Below are 21,631 nucleotides of genomic sequence, written 5' to 3' on the forward strand. Positions count from 1 at the left end.
CTCGACTGCTGCTGGCCGCACGGCATTCCTATTTGCTCAACCCTTGACATACGTCTGTCTGCCATGACGCCCCGTCCCTTTTAGAGCGATGGCTCTAGGGCTGCAGTCTCAACATTCAAATCAATTTCAAATACATTATTCAGCTAAAACTAATTGTGCAACGACGCAGTGCCAAGCTCCAACAGCGAGCTCTGATCACAATCAGTGGCAATTAATTGGGGCTAATCGAGTGGACAATGCTCGCGTTAGTTCACAAAAGCAATTAGCATGATGTCGAAGGTATTTAATTATATGACATTTTATGGGTAATTAAGTGATTGATTTAAATTTGATTACGAACAACAAAACTCGAGAGATTTGACTTTAATCCTAGATCTATAGCAACTGTAGCACAAAGGTCTGCTAGTACGGAAAAAAGGACACGCAGAGCTCGTTCAAGAACATTCTGATATAGATGATATAGATAGTTATAGAATTAAAATTAAAATAAATCAAATAATTCATTGAATTTCAACTATGATAGTCACAGATTACAACTCTAACTTGCCTCAATATATGTATTCTTTTATCGATATCTTCCATTATATTAAAAATATATTTAGCATTTCTGTATATATATTTATACTTAGATTAGGCTGCCTAAAAGTTAGCAGAAATTTATTGTATAAAAAAATAAATAAATAAAAATAATAAAAAATATATTTAGTATTTATTTCTGTGAATATTAAGCTGCCTAAAAATTTATTATCAATTTTTATTATTAAATTTATTATCAAAAAAAAAATAAATAGTATATAAAAATAACAGTAAATAAAAAATATATTAAATTTTTATATATATTTCTGCCTATTTTTATAAAAAATAAATAATAACAAATAATAGTAAGTAAAAAAAAAAATAAATGAAATATATAAATAGTTTAAATATTAATGATAATAACTATTTTATCAAATAAATAATGATAATAATAAGTAAAACAAAGAAAAATAAATGAAAATATAAACAACAATCAATTAATAAAACAAATGCCGCCGTACGCCCTAAGAGGTAAAGACTTATCTGTGGAATTTTTATAAAAAAAAAATTAATTTAAAATAAGTTTGTTTTCTATTTTGCTGTTGCTATGCCGCAAATTGCTCCAGAGAGCCTGGGATAATAATGGGGAATAAGAAGCTGCAAGAGCTAGACATGCTTGTTCATGTAAACGAGGCATTAGACGAAGCATTATTTCAGTATTGAGATGAAAATTAAGTGAAGAGCTCTGTGCGAGTGTGATGGGTATAGAAGGTATATGAGTTGTTGATGAGTTGATGGGTATAAGAAGTATATGAGTTGTTGATGAGTTGAGTCCTCTTCTGTGGCGCTGTCTGCTGGAAAGTAAATTAGATTGGGAGCAGAGATTATTTTATTATTATTTATTATGTCTTCGTACAATTGTTAAAAATTGTTCGTGGTGCCACTCACTGACATATCTGACACATCTGAGCAATGAAAAGTATATTGAGTATATAACACATTGTATACAGGGCTGTCCATATTGGACGGACCTTATATCTTTTGACAGAGACGGGCACAATACGCCGTACAGGCACAAGGCAGCCAGAGAGAGATGGCAACAAATCTACTTCAACTAAATTGAATGATTATTATCGTCAACATAAAAGATATTGCGTATTTCTTTGACTGCAATATATCTTGACAATAAGCTAAAAAAAATTAAATAAATAAAAATTAAAATCAAAAACATAAAAATATAAATTTTTTTTAAATAAATAAAAATATATTAAAAATTAAAAATAAAAATATAATAATATATATGTATATTTTTATTTTTCTCAGTTTTATATTTACTTCTAAAAAAAAATAAAATAAAATATTTATGTATACATATATACAAAAATTAAAAAATAAAAAAATATATAAGAAAAGATAAAAATATATTAAAAATAAAAATATAATAATATATATGTATATTTTTATTTTTCTCAGTTTTATATTTACTTTTATTCACAAAAAATAATTTAAAAAAAAAAATATATATATATATATATATATATATAAAAATAAAGAATAGTATAAAAAAGAAAAATATAATAATATATATGTATATTTTTATTTTTCTCAATTTTATATTTTCTTTGTATTACTTATTCATCACATGATCAACTAATGATACGCTTGCTTCTTCAATGCCTGACTATAAATCCGAGATTGTTGCAACCATCCCTGGCAGCGCTGCAGCAGCCTCAACTGTCTCTGCAGCAGTTGCAGTCAGTCCGGTCATGTGGCACGGTTTGCTTTTTGGCTTTCGTGTTTATGTTTCGGTAAAGTTTTTCAATCTGTTTTGCGGGTCTCGGCACATGAACACTTCTAAGTGCCGGCGAGACTGGGCAGAGGTGCAGTTTCAAAAAGGCAAAATTGAGACAGAGAGAGAGTGAGAGAGAGAGAGAGGGAGAGAGAGCGCATAACTTAGTGCTCAAGTTGCCAACTGATTGAAGTTTCGTAGCCAGATTGCATTTAATCAACTTTAGCAACTCGTTTGCTGATTACTTTTGACGCATTTATGGAAATTTATGCATTTGGAAATTAAATAGGTAGAAACAACAACAGACACAGACACAAATGTACAGAAAAACATCTAATTTGCATGCGTATTTTGTATGACGACGCCTCGATCCCATCACTTATCATTGTGCATGTGAGTGGCTGTTTTATTTTATTTTATTTTTTTGTCTGTTTTTCATATATTTTCACATTTTCATATGCCCAATGGCAATTGGGACATGCCTTTTTATTTCTCACTCGGCTTTGCATAAATTTCAAGTCCATTTGAAATTCATTTCTCGCTTTGATGTTTGCTTTATTGCATTCCGTTCGTCCCCCTTCCCATTCTCTTCTGGCTGACTGTGAAAACTACAAATATATATGTATATATATATTTATAAAACTAAAGTCTTATCGATAAATGTGGCACTCGCACTGCCAACAACAAGTCCATGGCGAGGGGCAAGGGCTGCGGCCGGCTTGTGCAAACAACAGCTGAGCCGTTGGGTATCGTATAGGAGACGCCACTTGAGAACATATTCCGATATCTGCAGACCATTTGTCAAAGATGTTTTCACGTCACGGATGTCACGCCACACTAATGCGATGGAAATGTGTTTTCACTTTCCACGGCTACTTAAGCCGAGCCCAGTAGAATAAACAATTGCTGGCATATTCCGTATGGAAAGCTGATTTGCTATCAATATCAATATTAGACTTAATAACAATCAAAATGATTCAAGTGTTGACCGTTGAGTGTTGGCAAACTAAAGGTATTTCCACTACTTTTGCAACTTTTCAATTAGTCCAGAGTGAAGCACGGTGCGCAATACTGACTGCAGAATGCTCGCTCACGACTAAATGAAGTGAAGTTGGAATATATTGTATATCCATTTTGATTCTAAACTGTTTAACGAAATCTGAAGTCGATCGACTCGGAGATCTACCAACACCGTAAGCTCATTGACTCTGCTAAATAAAGATATTCTCTAGGGATAATCTGTTATTGTTGTAAAATCAATGATCAAATCATATTGATTCTATAATGGAGAGCACAATCTATTTGTGAATTTGATCTGATTCGACTCAGTGATCTACCAACACCGACAGCTCATTACCTCCGCTGTATAAGGCTGATCTGTATGGATATTCTGTGATTGTTACTGAATCAATTATAAAATCATATTGATTCTATAATCTAAAGCGCAATCTGTTTATGGATTTGATCTGCAGAGTCGATCGACTCGGTGATATACCAGCACCGTAAGCTCTAACTATAAAAGCTGCTGTAAAAGCGAAAAGTCGTTCGACTCGGTGATCTACCTATACCGTTGGTATAGGTATGTTGTAGAATCAAGAATCAATCAAAAAGAAAATCATATTGATTCTATTGATTCATTTTTTTTTTCCACATCTATTTATAGATCATTTTGACTGAGATCTACCTACACTTAAAGCGCGTTATCTATAGAATGGTTTTGGCACTAATATACATTGTGGATGCATGTCATAAAAAGCTCTGTGACCTCAATGACCTTTTCTGAATTATGGCATACATTAAACAGAGCAAATATTGACTTTAACATGAATAGAAATACACTAAATTGCCTTATTCTTTATTTATTTACTTAATAAAGGGTTTTTTTTTTAGTGGACGAGCATTGCACAGTCAGTTACGCCCGCCCTTGGCATTGTAAATTTCAAATTTGTGCAGTCTTTTCTTTCAGTCGACGCTCTCTTATTTATTGATCATTGCGGTTTGGGAGAAGTGTGTAAACAATAATTTGTTTAAGTGCAATTAGCGCAAAATGGATTTCGCTTGCGGAAGTGGATGAGACGAGGCAAAGGCAAGGAATAAAGGCAGCCACACTTACACACACACACACACACTCACACACAGACAGGCAAACAAAACTGTTGAAGTATTTGCGGCCTGTTGAAAATCAACTAAATTTGTTTTCAGGAATGCGACGCAGAAGAAGAAGAAGAACAGGAAGAGGAAGAAGAGGACTAACAGCAACAATAAAAACAACTGTGGAATTAAAACCAAAACACGTGGTTTTATCAAATATTTGAAATATACAAAAATTAATTAATATTGATTTCGAAAGCTATTCAATTAGTACTCATATAAATTTGTATAGAATTATTTACAGATATATTCATAACAGATTTTTGTATCTTGTGTGTCTATAAAAATGTGCTAAAAATCTTACTGTGAATTTTCCATCTTACTTACATATTTTTATTTAGTTTATAAATTCTTTGCAATTTCACATATTGATTTATTAGCTTTGGCAAATTTGTACAGCTCTGTAGCATTTTCGAGTTATGGGTAAACAGCCGTTCAGATCAAAAGTGCACGACTAGAAAATACCCTGTACAGCGCTGTTGTGCCAAGAATTCAATCTTAAATTCAGTTCTGAAGATGTCATATAGCTGATGACATCATATACTTAGCTTCTCATATAAACAAGCAAACAACCATATATTTCTCTCTCCCTCTATGCTGTTATTTTCTACAGAAATATGTTAAGTAACAAAATGTTAAAGTTCTGCCAAATCATTTGCTTAATTATGCTAAGATTTGAATTTGAAAATAGCTAAACAGATTTTCAAATCACAAACCTGCGCCAAGAGGCTGGCTGGCTTGTTAATTTGCTTTAAAAATGTGTATGTGTGTGGGTGTGTGTGTGTGTGTGTGTGCTGTCTGTGTACGTGAACGGAAGTAAGCACTAAAATAAGTAAATAAAAGTAAAGCGCGACTGGGGGAAAAAAGTAAAGTAAATGTTCGTTCGTTCGTTCGTGTAAAATAGTTAAAGTTATGAGTCAAAGGAGCGAAGGAGCAAAAAGCGACTTAGACACACAACACACACACACACACGCACACAGACCCAGACACTTGAAGTGCACAGAGTACAACAGTATGTGTGTGTGTATGTGTGTGTGTGTAAGTGTAAGTAATTCACATTTCAAGCACGTTTCGCTTTTATGCTCTTAAATGGCGAGTGTATCTGTGCGATGCCTTCTCCGTCTCAGCATCTCTCCTCTCTCTATCTCTTCTCTCTCACTCTCTCGCTCGCTTCTCTCATCGCCCCTTCGTGCCGTGCTGTGGCAAAACGATAATTTTGTTGATGATGCTATGATTATAAGTTTTAGTCCAAGACCCAAGTCGAACAATGGGCGACCGTCACCACCGCAATCAAGGGTTCAACTAGCGACGTTTACATGTGCGTCAGATTCCGCTGCTGCTGCTGCTGCTGCTGCTGCTGCTCCTTCAGCTTCAGCTTCTCGCATGTCTCTTGCTCGCAATAGTATCTGTATCTATTTCTAAGTAAATTACATACTCTACACACACACACATAGCCATCCGAGAGACGGTCGAGCCATAGAGCCATGTTGTGTGGAGCCGGAACAGAACCCGGAGCAGGAGCAGGAGCAGGAGCAGGAGCCGGGGTCGCATCCTTTTCGCGTGAATGACCCACATAAATAGCCGCGTGCTGAAATCGGTCGTTTTGCTCGCTCCAACTGTTGGTTTTATGGACACGTAGCAAACAAAGAGTTGCTCCGTAACCAAAAAAAAAAAAAAAAAAAAAAAAGAAGAAGAAAGCTGAAAACATTTTGTGAAAGGAAAAGAAAACTCTATTCAACTGGATTCCACGGCTGCCACTGATCACACTGCTGGGCGTGTAGTATTTTTCATTATAAATTCGAATTGATTTCGCCTCTCTCTCTCTCTCTCTCTCTCTCCCAATCTCTCTTTCCGCATCGTTCTTTTTTATACATTTTTTTTTTTTCAATTTACTTTCATTTAACGTTACATTTCCGTATTTTCATTGTCTGGCTTCCACTTGTTTTGTGCTGGGTCAGTGAAATACGCTGAATACGCTCTGGCATTGCAGCCAGCACTCAATCACAGTGGGCGAGAATACAATTAAACATATGTACATCTAGCAAAATAGTTCTTACAAATGCTCTCTCTGTAAGTGTGTGTGTGTGCCTGTAGTAAACGTTATTGAATGGCTTAAAAATTGTAATTTTGCACATATTATGAATCCTCATTTTTGAGAGAGCAAATGAATATTTGGAAACTTATTTTAGACGTATTGACTGAAGCTGATCTAAGATTTATCAGAAACGACTGTATTAAGTACAGCAGCGAGCAGTTAGTCTAACATTGTAATAGATTAGCTTTATCAGAGATTTATATTTATAAGCGATTTCGGTCATTCGTTTCGAATTTTTTCTATTTCTTTTTTTTAAGAAAAATTTTGGTAGAGCATAATTTCATTAATAAACAAATAAAATTAAAAAATAAAAAATAATAATTTATATTTTTATCTAAATAAAAAATTATATAAACATAGTGAAAAATGATTATTAATATGATTATAATATGTATTCATTAATTATATTAATATAATAATATAATTTTTTTCTTAAGCAAAAACCTTCTGCAAAAATATATTTCTATAAGGTTTAATAGACAAAAGATAATTTATATAAATAAAGAAAAATCAATTGGAGAAAAAATAAGAACGAAAAATACAATTTTTTGCGAGTTTCGAGTTACTTGATACCTAACACAATCCATACCATCATAGCACGAATCTTGAAAACATGCAATCATTTCTCTGCCCAGCGCCAATTCATTAGTAATGTATCAGTAAAGAACAATATATTAGAAAGCGATGCGAACACGCTAACCTCTCTCCCTTTCTCTGACTCTCTCTCTCTCTCTCCTTCTCTATCACACTGACTCCCTCTCTATCTCACTCCTTGCCGTATTTATTACATCTTCGATTTAGGCCAACGCTGCGTATGCGTAATTTTTTGCAATACTCAAAAAAAAAAAAATAAAAATAAAAATAAAAAAAAAATCAAAATACAAAAAAAATGTTTGCTTATTTATTGCACACACACGCATCGTCAGCATCTGGTTGTGCTGCTGCTGGCCGCACTATAAATTTCCAACATGACACGAGCATGTTCTCTATTTGGGCTGCTGATTTATTTTTGAACTAATAAAGAGACGACGGCTGTGTCTCGCCTCTGCAATGTCTCTGCAATATCGTTAAGTGGGTGGCCTGGACGGGCCCATGGCCGACAGCGTCCTCGATTGGCCGGGGCACAAATTATGGCCAGTCTATGCATTGAACATGCTCGTAGGCCCAATCATTTGACATGCGGCACAAGTCAACTCACACATGTTTGGCCAGCACAATTTGCAGACGGCAAAAAATTGCCCTCAAAATTAATTCACTGCTGTGCAGACTGTGGTGAGAGAGCTAGGAACTGAGTGAAATTACTAACGTGTAGTCAGCCAAAAGGTATGTTTAGATATCCTATATATATAATACTATATCGCAATCAAATGTCTAGAAGACAAACTTATACAAGTGACTTGGAAATACCCAGAACCCTGCACTACTATTTGAATAATTAAACTATATACCACGCCTCCTACTGCCTGCTGCATATATTTTCCTGAAATTATACCTTTTCTTATATTTTGCCTATACCTTAAACTATACATTTACTTCAATCGAGCTACAAAACACCCTCAGTTCCCATTTTCAATGTGTGTGTTCAGAGTTTTCAATATACATATGTATATGTATTGAACATGGACGAAATTCTGATGATTTCACAGTTGGGAGAAGTCAACTCAAACATGTTTGCCCAGCACAATTTGCAGACGGAATAAAGTAGCTCTTTAAATGAGTTTACTCACATATTAAGCTACCCTCTATTCAGTTCATACATACTCTACATACTTCTATTTCAATAGAATATCATAATAAGAACTCTAAATGCATGAGATACAAAAGTCTTTTCAGTGGGAGTGCTCTACCTTCAAAGACCCTAAACTCTACCCTGAACTCTACTCTCTTATTGTTTCTTCGATATTAGACTGGAATTTATCACGCCCCTTTTTAAAGAAACCAAAAATGTATAACGATGTACAGAGAATAAATTCTCTCACAAATTCCATTAGTCTAAAGAGAGGATCTACTATACAGTGAGTACCATTAATATTAGTTTTTTTGTTTTTTCAATTTTTCTTCCGGTTTATCTTTGTTAATTATGTTAAAAATATTATATTGATACATACCTCATCGAAATGGCTATTTTCCAATCTACAATTTAGCAGTTAAAATTAATATTATATGTTTTAAAAGCATTTTAATTTGACAAATAAAAAGAACGAATATTAAAGTTACTCACTGTCTATATATTGCCATATGACAAATTAAACTTTATAATAATATATATTAAGCATAATTTCTTGAGTAAACCTGAATGAATCAATTATTCAACTTGATTAACCCTGACTATGCCACGCCCACTTTAGCCTGCTGCATTTTCCAAAAACTATTATAGCTTAAATGAGCATTTTCAGGGTTTTCCATTATATGCTGCTATTATTCATTTATTGTATACGCCTGACAGCGTGCTCAAATTCGAATAATGATTTAGTAATTTAAAATTATTTCGTACTCGACTCAAGCTGCAGTTGCAGTTGCTGTTGTTGTTGTTGCTGCTTCTACTCTGCTCTGTTGTGTTGCTGTTGATGTTGATGTTGTTGTTGTTGTTCAATGTTGGCTTTGACTGTTGCTGCTGCTGGCAGTTGTATTAACTGTTTGCTGTTAGGATTTGGCATACTCATGACCCGTGTCACCCCTGGCACCCATCCATGCCACCCATGCCATCCATGCCACCCATGCCACACCTCTGGCACGTTCAGCCCGTGTCGAGACAATGTGCAAAATGTTTACACTGCACTTGGACGGCAGCTTGTTGTACTGTCACCGAAGTTGTTAACTGTCAGCCCGGCATTAATATTTCAATTTCGTAGCCCTTTACATGTAGCCAAACAACAAGAGCGAGCGAGTCAGATTGAGTGACAAAGAGAGAGAGAGAGAGTGAGAGCTGTTCGTCTGTTGATGCAGCGTCCGCAATGACTGCCAACGTTTGTTGCAATCAAGGCATCAATGTCAACAGAACACTTGATGCCAAAAATGAAGATGCTTGCTACATGCTGCATGTTGCAAGCTACATGCTGCATGCTGCATGCTGCATGCTGCTTACTGCATGTAGACTGACGTTGCTGCCACGACAAAATTAATTTTACGTTTTCGGTGAAAGCTAAAAAACTTGACAAGCTCCGCTTAACTTTTCGCTCAAGTTTCATTGCAGCGGCTGGCGGCATGTCTGTGTGTGTGTGCGTGTGTGCGGATTGTCTGCCTGTGTGTGTATATGAGTGGGTGTATAAATACATAGCTGTGTGGGTGTCTGGCTGCGAGTGCGTGTGTTTAGGTTTCTGTTAAGCACCACGCTCTTGTTTGTTTGTTTGGTCTTTTCTTTTTTTTTTTTTTTTTTTGTTTTTTATTCCAAAAGTCTACGCTAATGTTGTTTTTGTTGATTTTGCTCTTCCATTACACTGTTTAACAAAATTAAATAGAGCTCCAAAAAAAATTATACGTGACTACGTGCCAGGTATTTATGCTGGGTTAAAGTCAAAGTACCTAAATTATGCATTAAATTAAACTTTCATTTGTTTTTTATTCACATGCATAATTCCATAAATTTAATTCAATATTTCGCTTGTCTTCAATTCCTTGTTGCCCACTTTTATTCTGCACTTTGTATTTATAGTCTGAGCCTTACGAATTCTGACGCATGTGAAAGACATTTCCATCAACCAAACGGAACTCGAGACACTGGTTTAACTTTTGATTAAGATAAGTTTAAGCATATGATATGATTTCGCTGGATAATTAGTAGAATAATTAAAAAATAAAACAAACTTGTCTCTCTTTTTGTTTTTAAGTGTATATATTTTGTTGCTTGTTGTTGCTTTTGCATATAGGGTTTGAAAACTTAATGCTTATATGGATGGAATGACGTAACACCAGTTGGGTTTGCTTCGTTTGCCAAGCCTTTCATGAACATGATTCAGCCGAGCATAAAAGCTTCCAAAAATTTACTTAGACTACAACATTTAAGAACTATCATCAAAATGCGAACAATAATCGCGAGAACTTGATAGCCTAAATAATCAATAATTATAATAATAATAAAAAAAAAAAATGTTTTTGTTTGCTATCAGATACAATTGTGTCCTAAGTGTACGAAATTTTGGAATAATAATATAACTTTGATGTATTTTATTTGATTATTATAATCGTTATCGTTATCGTTATCAATAGTTCAGTCAATGAGTGCGCATGCCATAGTCAAATAGCACTGTCAAACAAAAGTATAAATAAATATATATGTATATACTATATATGTAGATCGTTTACAATTAGTCGAGCAATAATTCTTAAGATCTAGAATTATATATGCATATAATAAATTTAAGAAAAATATTATTATTACTAGTGTTTTTTTTTTTTTACTATCTTCATTTTTTGAGTTTTTCTCTTGCGTATCTCTCACTCTCCCATTAGGCAAGGCAAAAGAGCTTCTTCCAGAAGGGCGGCGTGGGCGGCAATGTTGTGGGCACCAAGCCCTCCCAGATGGCTGTATCAAAGACGTCTTTGACTTTATCCTGCAGCAGAGAAGAAAAAGAAAAAGATTTATAAATTTAAGTAAGACTGTTGAACACAAATATGAAATGTATGTAGGATTCTGAAAAACTATGACATCCCTATGAAATGAACTAGAAAATCATTTGTCGCGAGCGCAAGCATTGAGCTAGTTATTATGAACCGTTCGTAGAAAATTAAAAGAGGAGTGTAGTAGTAGTGGTAATAGTAATATTACTCAGAAGAAGAGAAATGTTTAGAAGATGGAAAGTTGCAAAGATGATATAATAGTGAAGAAAAGATGTCGGCGAGAAATTTAAAACAGATAAGAAAGTTGATCGCATATTTGAAATCATATTTTAATAATTTAAATGGAACTGAAATTACTTTTTAATAACAAAGTCATAAAAAATAATAAAATTGTGTTTTATTAATGAGAAAAAATATGAAAATTGACTCCAAATTAAATAAAATTCTTGCATGCATTTATTGTAAAAGGTCTTATCTTATTTGAATTATTTACTTCTTTCTTTCTTTCTTTCTTCTTCTTCTCTTAAAGACATTCGCTTTGAGCATCGCTGGCATTATAGTTAAATATCGATAACATTATGGTTAAGTATCGATAGTTAGCTAGAGTGCCATGCCCTCTAGTTGCTATACAAATCTACATATCAAGTCAATTGCTACTTTGAAATGCTTAGCTAGTTTAGTATCTAATTGGATCTGATAATATTTTCTATTTATTATTTAAAAGACAACTATAAATTTTAGTTAACGGCACATTAATCATTGTAGACAACAAACCAGTCTATAATAATCCAAAGATGCAATTCCGCTGCAGTTGCGACTTATGCATTATACTAAATTAAATTTTCTGGCCTAACATGACGAATGCGTGCTCTAATTACGTATACGTAATATAAATAAAAATAAAAAATATATATCCATATATATAATTACATATATGTATGTTAAAAAAAAAAAAAGTATGTCCAATTAAAATCCTATTTTTTTTCTTGCGCTTATTTAAAAATGTAAAAAGAATTCCGCATTCGGCGACAGCGCAATTGTTGTATCTTTTTTTCTTCTGCTTTTTTTTTTTTTTTTTTTTTTTTTTTTTTGTGCAGCAATGCGAGCAAATTTCCCTTGCGTGCTCGCAGTCAGCATTGGCGGCTTCTTGGGGACCACATAAAGGTGCGAGTGCATTGCACGGCCAATACAAAAAACGCTGCCATCCACTCGAAGGAAGTGGTGTGTCGGCAGTGGCAACGCAAGCGACAGAGCTTGAGCCACCAGAGGCAGCAGAGGCAGCAGAGCCAGCAGAGTCAGGCAGTTGTTATTTTAGCAGTAACCAGCACGAACACCGCACAATTATGATTATTGTATATGTGTGTGTGTGTCTGTGTGTCTGCGTGTCTGTGTGTCTGTCTCTGCGTCTGCTTGTGGCTATGGGAAGCAAAGTGTGGCACATTACCTCAAAGGCAAATGTCAGCATTCAGCAGAATTTTCCGTTTTTAAGTGTTTGCATACAGACAGCGACAGCCCAAAGGATTTGTTGAATGTAAGTTGTTGTTGTTGTTGCTGCTGCTGTTGCTGTTGCGACTGTTGCTAGTGTGTTAGTGTTTTTTAGCCATTGCTGGTGCAATGACTTCGCAGACTTCGCCTGCTGCTGTTGCTGCTGTTGCTTTAATTAATATGATGGCGGTTGAAATGCTTGGCCCAACGGCATCAGCAATGGCCACAGCAATAACAACATCAACAGCAACGGCAACAGCCATCTAAACATTTCATGTGAACTCACCTGTGTGGCTGAGGAAGTCTCGATGTATTTGGCACCAATTGTTGTTGCCAAATCCCAGGCGTCTGCATATGAAATTGGTTTCTCGCCATTTGTCTGCTCATCCATGGGAAAGCGGCACGCCCGAAGCACATATGAAATCAAATAAGAATATCATAAATATTTTAACAATTCGCTGTTCACACACACCCACACATACACACAGTTACACACACGCGCGCCTCACGCTGACAAATGAGAATGAAGTCAAGCATGAACTAAGGCGCATAAATAAGCAAAATCAACACGCAGCAGCAGAAAAATATCAAAATAAATAAAAAGAGCACAAAGGCTAGGGGAGAGACGAAAGGTGTAAAGGGGATGGGGAGAGAACTCACCTGCGATTTATTCAACACATTCAAATCGCTCCTCAAGTCGGCCTGGGTGCCAACCAAAATGAGCGCCGCCTTTGTTTTGGCAAATTTGGGAGCCCATTTCGATTTGATGGCCCCAAACGTTTCGGGCTTGACCACCGAGAAGCACAGCAGAAAGACATCGCTGTCGGGATAGCTCAGCTCGCGCAACGGATCCAGCGTATCCTGGCCGGCGGTATCACAGAGTGTCAAGTGCACTGGACTCTCGTTCACATTGACTTCGACTGAAATTGAATGAAAAAAAGAGACGAACATATATTAGAACAAGTGTTAAGAGAAAACGAGAAAGAAATAACTTTAGAAGATAGTGTCCGCCAAGGACATCGATTATGATCGATAACTCAAATTTGATAGCAGTTTCAATCGACTTTATTGAAAAGCTATCGATTGTTTCAAATAAATTCAAACTGACTTCTCAAGAATTCCCTTAAAATGAGGCGAACATACAATATATGAAAACAAGTGTTGAAAGAAAACTAGTAAGAAATATGTCTAGAAAGGAGTAAAGAGTCAAAAAGTCTAAGATAAGTCCCTGCTGAAGTGCTGCTGATCTCAAATGTATAGATGCTACTATTCGATAACTCAAATTCGATAGCATTTCCAATCGATTTTATTGAAAAGCTATCGATTGTCTGAAATAAATTCAAATTGACTTCAACTGAGCTTCCATTCAAAAGAAAAATACATATGTATGTATACGTATATTAAAGCCAGTGTTAGCAGAAAATAAATAGGATATAATTCTAGAACGAAGTCTCAGAGATGTTCCTGATAAAGTGGTGCCTATCTCAACGACATAAGTGATATGATTCGGTTTGCAGAATCACACTCACTCCCTCTCACTCTGAGCAGGAGACTTTGATTTTGATTCGTCTCCGTTTTCTGTTGAGAGCCTTAGGCTCAACTATTCGTGTGACGCTCTCTTAACGAACATCGTTTAGGTAGGGATATGATTGACGTTCGCATAATGAGACTTAGTATGTGAGCTGCTTCAGATTCCCATACACATGTACACACACACACACACACACACACACACACACACACAAGGCTAAAACAACTCGCGCATGCATACCAATACATACATAAAAGACTTTTTGCTCCATTTAAGACTATGAAATGGTTGGGAAAAAACCCAAGCAAAAAGAAAGGAAAATTCTATCCATACATATAACGTTTTTTCTTATACCATAGAAAATGATTATTATTGTCGATATAAAAATAGTGTTTGTCTTTAATTTAAACAAAAACCATGAGCAACCTCATAGGGTTGCCAGATGGGTCCATTTAATATGGATAGCCCTGTGTAGTAATTGATAATTCAGAATCAATAAAATTGTTATTTTGTATAGATGATAGATCAGGAATATATACATATATGAGATCTGCCACTCTATCTTCTCGAATTTGTTTATCCAATATTTTAATCAAAAATAGGGAATCAATTTACTTTGGTTACGAAAAAAAAAACACCTTTTGCTTTGACTTTACAATCTAATAAATAATCGATTTTTATCGATTCACTCCATTTCAGGTCTTAATCCTAGCAGAAGATTTTCCATTTCAGGAAGCAGCAACTAGTGTTTGTCAAGTCTTTTGGTTTGTCTGTTTGTCACTCAAAGTCAAAGTCAGCAACGGTAATCTAATTACGCTTTATACATGAGAGCGCCGATTGCATAGTATTTAAATGCCGTCTGTCCGCTGAAGGTAGATTTTTCAGGTGCATTTATTTTTGATAGATTTTCAACTGGAATTTAATTTAAAATGCTTCTCAATACATGACTTGCCGCAAATTTTCGGCATCGCATGCTTCTCAGCGTAAAATTCAAACACACACACATACATATATATTTATATATATTGACTAATCCGCCCTTTGCCCCAGACACCCAGACACCCAGACACTAGCCCATTGAGAGCGAACTATGCCAGGCATTCACCTAAGCCATTGTGCTGCACTTAACTTTGAACAGACCTGATGCCAAAACCTCCGGCTAACAAATTCGGACCGCATCCCAGACATCGCAACGAAGAATGCTGATAAACTATTGAAGACCCCAAAATGCTTTTAGCCCTTGCACACACACACACACATACACATACACACATGCACACTCATACGCACACACGCATGTCATCTCAAACGGTATGCAATGCATGACATTTTCAAAAGTATTTCTCAAATTACTTAACAGCCGAGCTGACGAATCATTTCCGAAATGCAGAACATTAAATTCTTTTGTAGAAATTAACGACGATTCAGGTAATAGATATATGAAAATTTACCCAAAATTTAATTCGAATATTCCCACATGAACCTTTGACAAATTCACACTCCGATCTGGCATTGTATAAGAGCAGGAGACGAGAGTAAGTGAATGTGCATAGGCAGGACATGTTAGATACCTAGAAGATTCTTTTACTGACACCTCAAGATTCCCATGTTAGCTATTTGAAATCCGAAGAACTCAGTTGAGTGACCATTCGCTTAGATTAGATTTTATAATAATAGGAGATAAAAAAAAAAAAAAAATCTTACAGTTAAATTAAAATTTAAAAAAAAAAATAAAGTGTGAAGACTACATATAAAAAGCAATTCAAAAGATTGCATAGAAAAATCGTTTTATAATTAAATTAAATAATATAACAAAAACAAAACAAAAATAATAATGTAAATAATATTATGAAAAATTACAGGAAATGTAATGATTGCAAAATTCAAATTGTTTGTAAACAAAAAAAAAAGAAAATCATACAAGTAGAAAAATCATATAATTATTAAATTATATTATACTTATTAAAAAAAAAAAAAAAAAAAAAAAAAAAAATGAGAAAATTTTAAGAGGTTAAAAAAAAAAAATAAATAAAAATGGAAAATAAAAAATACAAATTTACAAAAAAAAAAAAAATTGATTTATAGAAAAATCATAAAAAATATACAATTTATAAAAAGAAACGAAATTTATTTAAAAATACATATTTTATATAAACGCAAAACAAATGAGAAAGCTCTATTCAAGACTGCTCGACCCCTTCAAGGAGCTGATATTCTCATCTTCATAGGCATGTACGTATGTACACACATACACACAGACGCATACTTGCTACTTCAATAAAACTAGCATACGACATTTGTAATGGATGCAGGGTATAGAATCTATAGAAGTTTACGAATATAATAGAGGAATAAATAAATATATAAGCATATATATTTATACATATATACATCATCTCCTTCCACCCACTGTGCGCCCAGTTTCAATTAGGTGCCGCAAAGCAAACGCCACATCGAATCAATCAAAAGCACTTAAAAAATGCAAATTACAATTGAATTGATGTAAAACATTCTTCGACTCGTGCGGCCACAACAGCAGGAGTGAGTGTGCGCATGTTGTGAGCATGTTTTTGGTCAGTGCTCTGCTTCTTCTACTACTACTACTACTACTACTACTGTTTTTTGTGTGTGTGTGTGTGTGTGTATGATTCAGCAATGCAGCTATGTAGCTGCGGTTGCTGCAACTACAATCCACAATTGTGTAGCATGTTGCAAGTTATTTGTTTGACACCAGAAATGTTGTTGGAAATTGAAATGCGTGCAACTTGAATGCGTTTTCCATGTGAGTCGAAAATCAGCATGGCCCTTGGCCATTCCGCGCAATATGTGTCCGGCTATAACTGCAGCGAGTGCAGAGATGCCACCTAAAAGTATGCAACATATTTAGCAGGTCGCCAGCATCTTTTTAATTGCTTTCACTGCATGTGCGTGTATGTGTGTGTGTGTGTGTGTGTGTGTGTGTGTGTGTGTGTGTTTTGCGCTCTGCTTGCACTTGCAACAATTATGATGAGCCAGTGGCAAGTGGAATTAGCAGCGCACGGTAACCATGCCCACATCCCACTGCTGCTCTGTGTCGCCAGAGCTCTCTCTCTCACTCTCTCTCTCTCTCTTTGTGTGTGTGTGAGTGTGTGTGTATTTGTGTGTGCTCAACATGAATGCAGTTCATTCATATTTTAAGCGCGTGCAATATGATTTCAATTGCTGCCCTCAACCAGAGACGAGTGCGAGCGAGAGAGAGAGAGAGAGAGAGAGAGAGAGAGATTCGAGTGAGTTTTAGCTTGTTTCTCATGCGCCGTCGAGCATATCTGACCTCACGTCTTTGCCTAAGCCAGGATCCCAAGCCACACAGTCATTGTGTGCGCGTGTGTATGTGTGTGTGGACCCTATCTAAAAGTTAATCATGACTGCCTTTCAATGCAGCTGCTGCCGCTGCCGCTGCCGCTGCTGTTGCCACTGCTGATGTTTACGCTGCGTAAATAAAGTCGCTGCTACCAGTTTTTAATCAGCAGGTCGCCGAAGGTCGCCCACATGGCTCATGTAAAATAAATTGTGCTCTTCAGGCGCATAAATTTCATGAATGCATTTGCAAAGATGCCAGCCACAACGAACGACAGCCCAGCTCCAGTTCAGGCACCAGCCCCCAGCTCCCAGCTCCCAGCTCCAATCCCCGCTACAGTCCCAGTCGAGCTGACGCTAAGCTTCAGCATCAGGATGAGGCATTGTTTGTTAAGCTCAAGAAAAAGCGCACACCTATGCCCTACTACAGCTGCTTGCCACCATGCGTGTCTATTGCAATCGCCGTATACCCTGTAATGAATCCTATGACCATAATCAATTGATTGCTGGCATGCCAAACTATTGTGTTTAACATCATCTCCAAGCTTTTGAGCTCTTCTCCTCCACAATTCCTAGCAAGCTTACGCTGCAGTCTAGCAACACGTCTCTTCTCTGGCCGACTGCAGGGTATTTATCGCTGAACAATACAGCATAAAAAATCATGGCCAAACGGTTTTCTTTGCGAACGCCTTTGACTGCTCGGACGGACTTGGAGCTTGACTGAAAGCGCTCCGCATTGCTATCTCCTCCAGCTGGCAGCCAACAATTGTTCTCGCACTCGACCTTTGCCAGGTGGGCGGGTGGCGGAGGTGGAGTAGTGGGGGTGTGGTAGCTGCAAGCACATGTGCAGCTCGAATGCCACTTGATCGAAAATCGGATGAATTTTTATGCTTGTTTCGCATCACCTTTGGCCATGTCTTAAGCTAAGCACTGGCAGTTGGCGTGCTTACATATACCCTGTAAATTATATATGTATGTCGGCCATATAATTTCGATTTGTTGGCATTTGTGCTGTTGCATACTTTCGGGCGCATAATTTAGAGCTTTTTTTTATGCCTCGGCTCCGCTGGCTTATTAATCGATTATCGATTTCGGCATGCACATAAAAGCGAAATACGACCAAATAAAAGTTGACTTCACGCATTTAACAGCGCGTCGAACAAAAGCGCCACCCAGCGGCCAAATGGCGCATAACAAAGGAAGACAAAGCGTTGTTAGCGGTTGCAGTTAAAGACGTATGTGTGTGGGTGTATATGCGTGTGCGTGGTGGTGTGTGTGTGTGTGTGTGTGTGAAGCCATGTCATTGTGTGTGAAATCGTTTCTTGTCGACGCTGCCTATTGAAAGCTAGCCAAGCGCTTGGCTGGCTTATTGAAACCTAATTGAGTCAGTCGCTGTCATTCACTCATTCGCGCAGTTTATCAATGGCGCAATAAAATGCTGAGAAATTGGTACAGCTCTCAATTAGCTTTCGGCTTTGCACATCGACACCAAATGGATGACGAGGACGACGACGACGTGCGGAGCAGACGCTCCAATTGGGACTCATCTGGCAATTGGCAGAGAAATAAGTGAAAATGTTTTCAGCATTTTGAGACGGACCTGTCAAAATGATAGATATATATATATATATATATGTACATATCTATATATATGGATAATATATTTAGTATATACATATAGGAATATGAGTTTGTCTCTTCATCATTGTATTTTCTTTCCATATTCAGTGTGCTAGTAGGAGTGCTTCTGCCCGACTAGCAAATACCCGGAATACCGTATGGAGCTACTGCTTGTAGTATTCCAGCTTATTTCGCTGAAAACGTACAATTATCGAACATTTTGGAAATTCTAGTTCTAAAGATGAACGAGATATTCATTTATAGCTCGATTTTGATGAGGTTTATCATCGATAACATTTTAATTGCAATAGTTATCGATTTTTCTTTACAAAATCGCGATTTATGAGTGCTAAACACGTACCTACAACAAAATATCTAGCCTCTAGTTCTCATAAATTCTGAGAGCAACACGTTTAAACATACGGTCGTACCGACAGTTAGACTGACAGTCCTATATCGACTCAGGTCATCGCCCTGATCAAGAATACATATACTGTGGGGGTGTGCCACGCCTACGTCTGCCTGTTACATATATTTCCTTAAACTATTAACCAAAATTCATGTACTGGTTCTGCACTATACAATAAAGATTAAAACACAAATAAAACCCATTTTCAGTGTGTTTAGAGTTGTTTAAATTAGTTATAAATCGAAAAATCAATGAAACTGGATCAATGATTGCTCGATCAATGATTGCTCCATTCTCTCAAAGAAAAAGCAGATAAATAGAGCTACTCAATCAACTTCAACCACATTCGGTAGTCCTTAAGTAAATCAAACTATTTCCAAATTTATCATCTCCAGATGCTATCCATCGCCACTCCATGTGGAGCAGGGTATCTTTTCGTCATTCACTGTCGACACTCGGAGCACTGCTACGTATTATACTTAATTTTAGTAGCTGCAGTTAATTAAACTAATGAGTTTTGATGGATGATGCTGGCTGCCTCGGCTGCAGCTCGGTGACAAGTTGGCAACGCTCCACATTCACATCCAAAGCCAAATCCATATCTGTATCCGTATCTCTCTGGCCTTCTAGTAGGTTGGCATTTGATAATTAGTTGAACTATGCACAAAAGTTAGATATATGGAATGCAACTGGATGCGAAAGCCCTTTGCAAATATGCAAATCACACCGATATGCATGCACATGTATGCATGTATGTGCACACACACACACACATATAGATTATGCAAACTTTCGTGCACTCTTGCTGCTCGGATTAGAATCCCGTCATGAATTTGTGAGTGTGTTTGCGTAGCGTGAGTGCGCGTATTCGGCAAATGGCGAATGGCAAATGGCGAATGGCGCAAACGGCGAATGCGTAATAAGTGAAGAATCAACATGGAAACAAAAGTGGCGCATCATCAAGTACCACGCCGCCTTGAAGTATGCGGCAGCAACATTTCGGATTAATCAAACCATCAAAAACCCATTCTGCTCAAAGTGCTTCCTATGTATTCAAATTAGAATTTTCCCTTCTGGGCATCTAATTCCCAAAATTAAAATATGATTTGATCAGCAAACTGTTTACCACCCACTTATCTCCAGGTGCGCACATAAAAATACATTTTTATGCTCGTTCACAACGTGAAATGAGTTTACTGGCTTTAAGCAATGTACGTCCGTTTGTCAATATGTCATTCCGTCCGCCCGTTAAACCCTAACTCATACTGCCCTGCTTTTGTCATTCACTATCGACTTATTCGATAAGCCGTTAAATGATATCGATAATAGAACAAACTTTGATTGACAAATGATTCCACAATAATAATATCTGACTACATTAACCTCAATCGCTATCATTGTACCCAGAATCCATTTTCAATGAGAAATCAGAGTATGATGGTATTATTTAATGTATGTAACAGGCAGAAGGAGGCGTGGCAGACGCCATAAAGTATATATATATATCCTTGATCAGAGCAACGAGCTGAGTCGATTTAGTCCTGTCCGCCCGTCCGTCTATCCATACGTTTGAACGCGACGATCTCTGAAGATATAAGAGCTAGAGACTTGAAATTTGTTTTTCTAGGTGCGTGTACATATGTATATCACGCGCATATAAAGTTTTTCTCAACAAATCGATAACTACTCCCATTATTTGTTATCGATTAACAACCATATCGAGCATTATTTATTAAATTATATCTCCAACATCTTTAGAGCTAGAGTCACCAAATTTAAATTGTTTCATATGTATTCATATGTATTTTATGGAATTTCGATTTTTGTTATATTTGTTAAATGCGTGTCTACGAGTGTGCGATTCTTTTGTAAGCAATAAGACGCAGAGTATTACTGAAATATCGGTTTCTCGAAGTGTTCAGGGCCTGTCATAGTCGAGCAGTCTCGACTAGAGCTTTCTTACTTGTTTTCATAAACAAGAATCACTTAAAGCTCAGCTGAGTCTCGCCTTAAAGCCCCAAGTCTCGCTCTTGATCCACGTCTGACGGCTGAGCCTGTCTCTTTGGCATCAGAGGAGCATTGCGGCACAAAATAAATGCACGCTCATGCAAAATTTATTAGAGTCCGACGTCAAGTGGCTGC

The 21,631-nt window shown here is 36.5% G+C and overlaps 1 protein-coding gene across 1 annotated transcript in view; it reads right to left on the reverse strand.

Annotated features, from left to right (window-relative positions):
* Nucleotides 1-10,364: 10,364 nt before the first annotated feature.
* Nucleotides 10,365-21,631, reverse strand: part of LOC6584083 — a 77,733-nt gene continuing 66,466 nt past the window's right edge. The window contains exons 6-8 of the mRNA XM_002009707.4: nt 13,254-13,513; nt 12,880-12,972; nt 10,365-11,101 (exon numbers count right to left, since the gene is read on the reverse strand). Of these exons, the coding sequence (XP_002009743.1) occupies nt 10,997-11,101; nt 12,880-12,972; nt 13,254-13,513 (458 nt within the window). The 3' untranslated portion in view covers nt 10,365-10,996. The remainder of the gene's footprint in view (nt 11,102-12,879; nt 12,973-13,253; nt 13,514-21,631) is intronic.

The sequence above is a fragment of the Drosophila mojavensis genome, unplaced genomic scaffold, assembly GCF_018153725.1.
Source record: "Drosophila mojavensis isolate 15081-1352.22 unplaced genomic scaffold, ASM1815372v1 contig_136, whole genome shotgun sequence".
Classification (NCBI taxonomy): Eukaryota; Metazoa; Arthropoda; class Insecta; order Diptera; family Drosophilidae; genus Drosophila; species Drosophila mojavensis.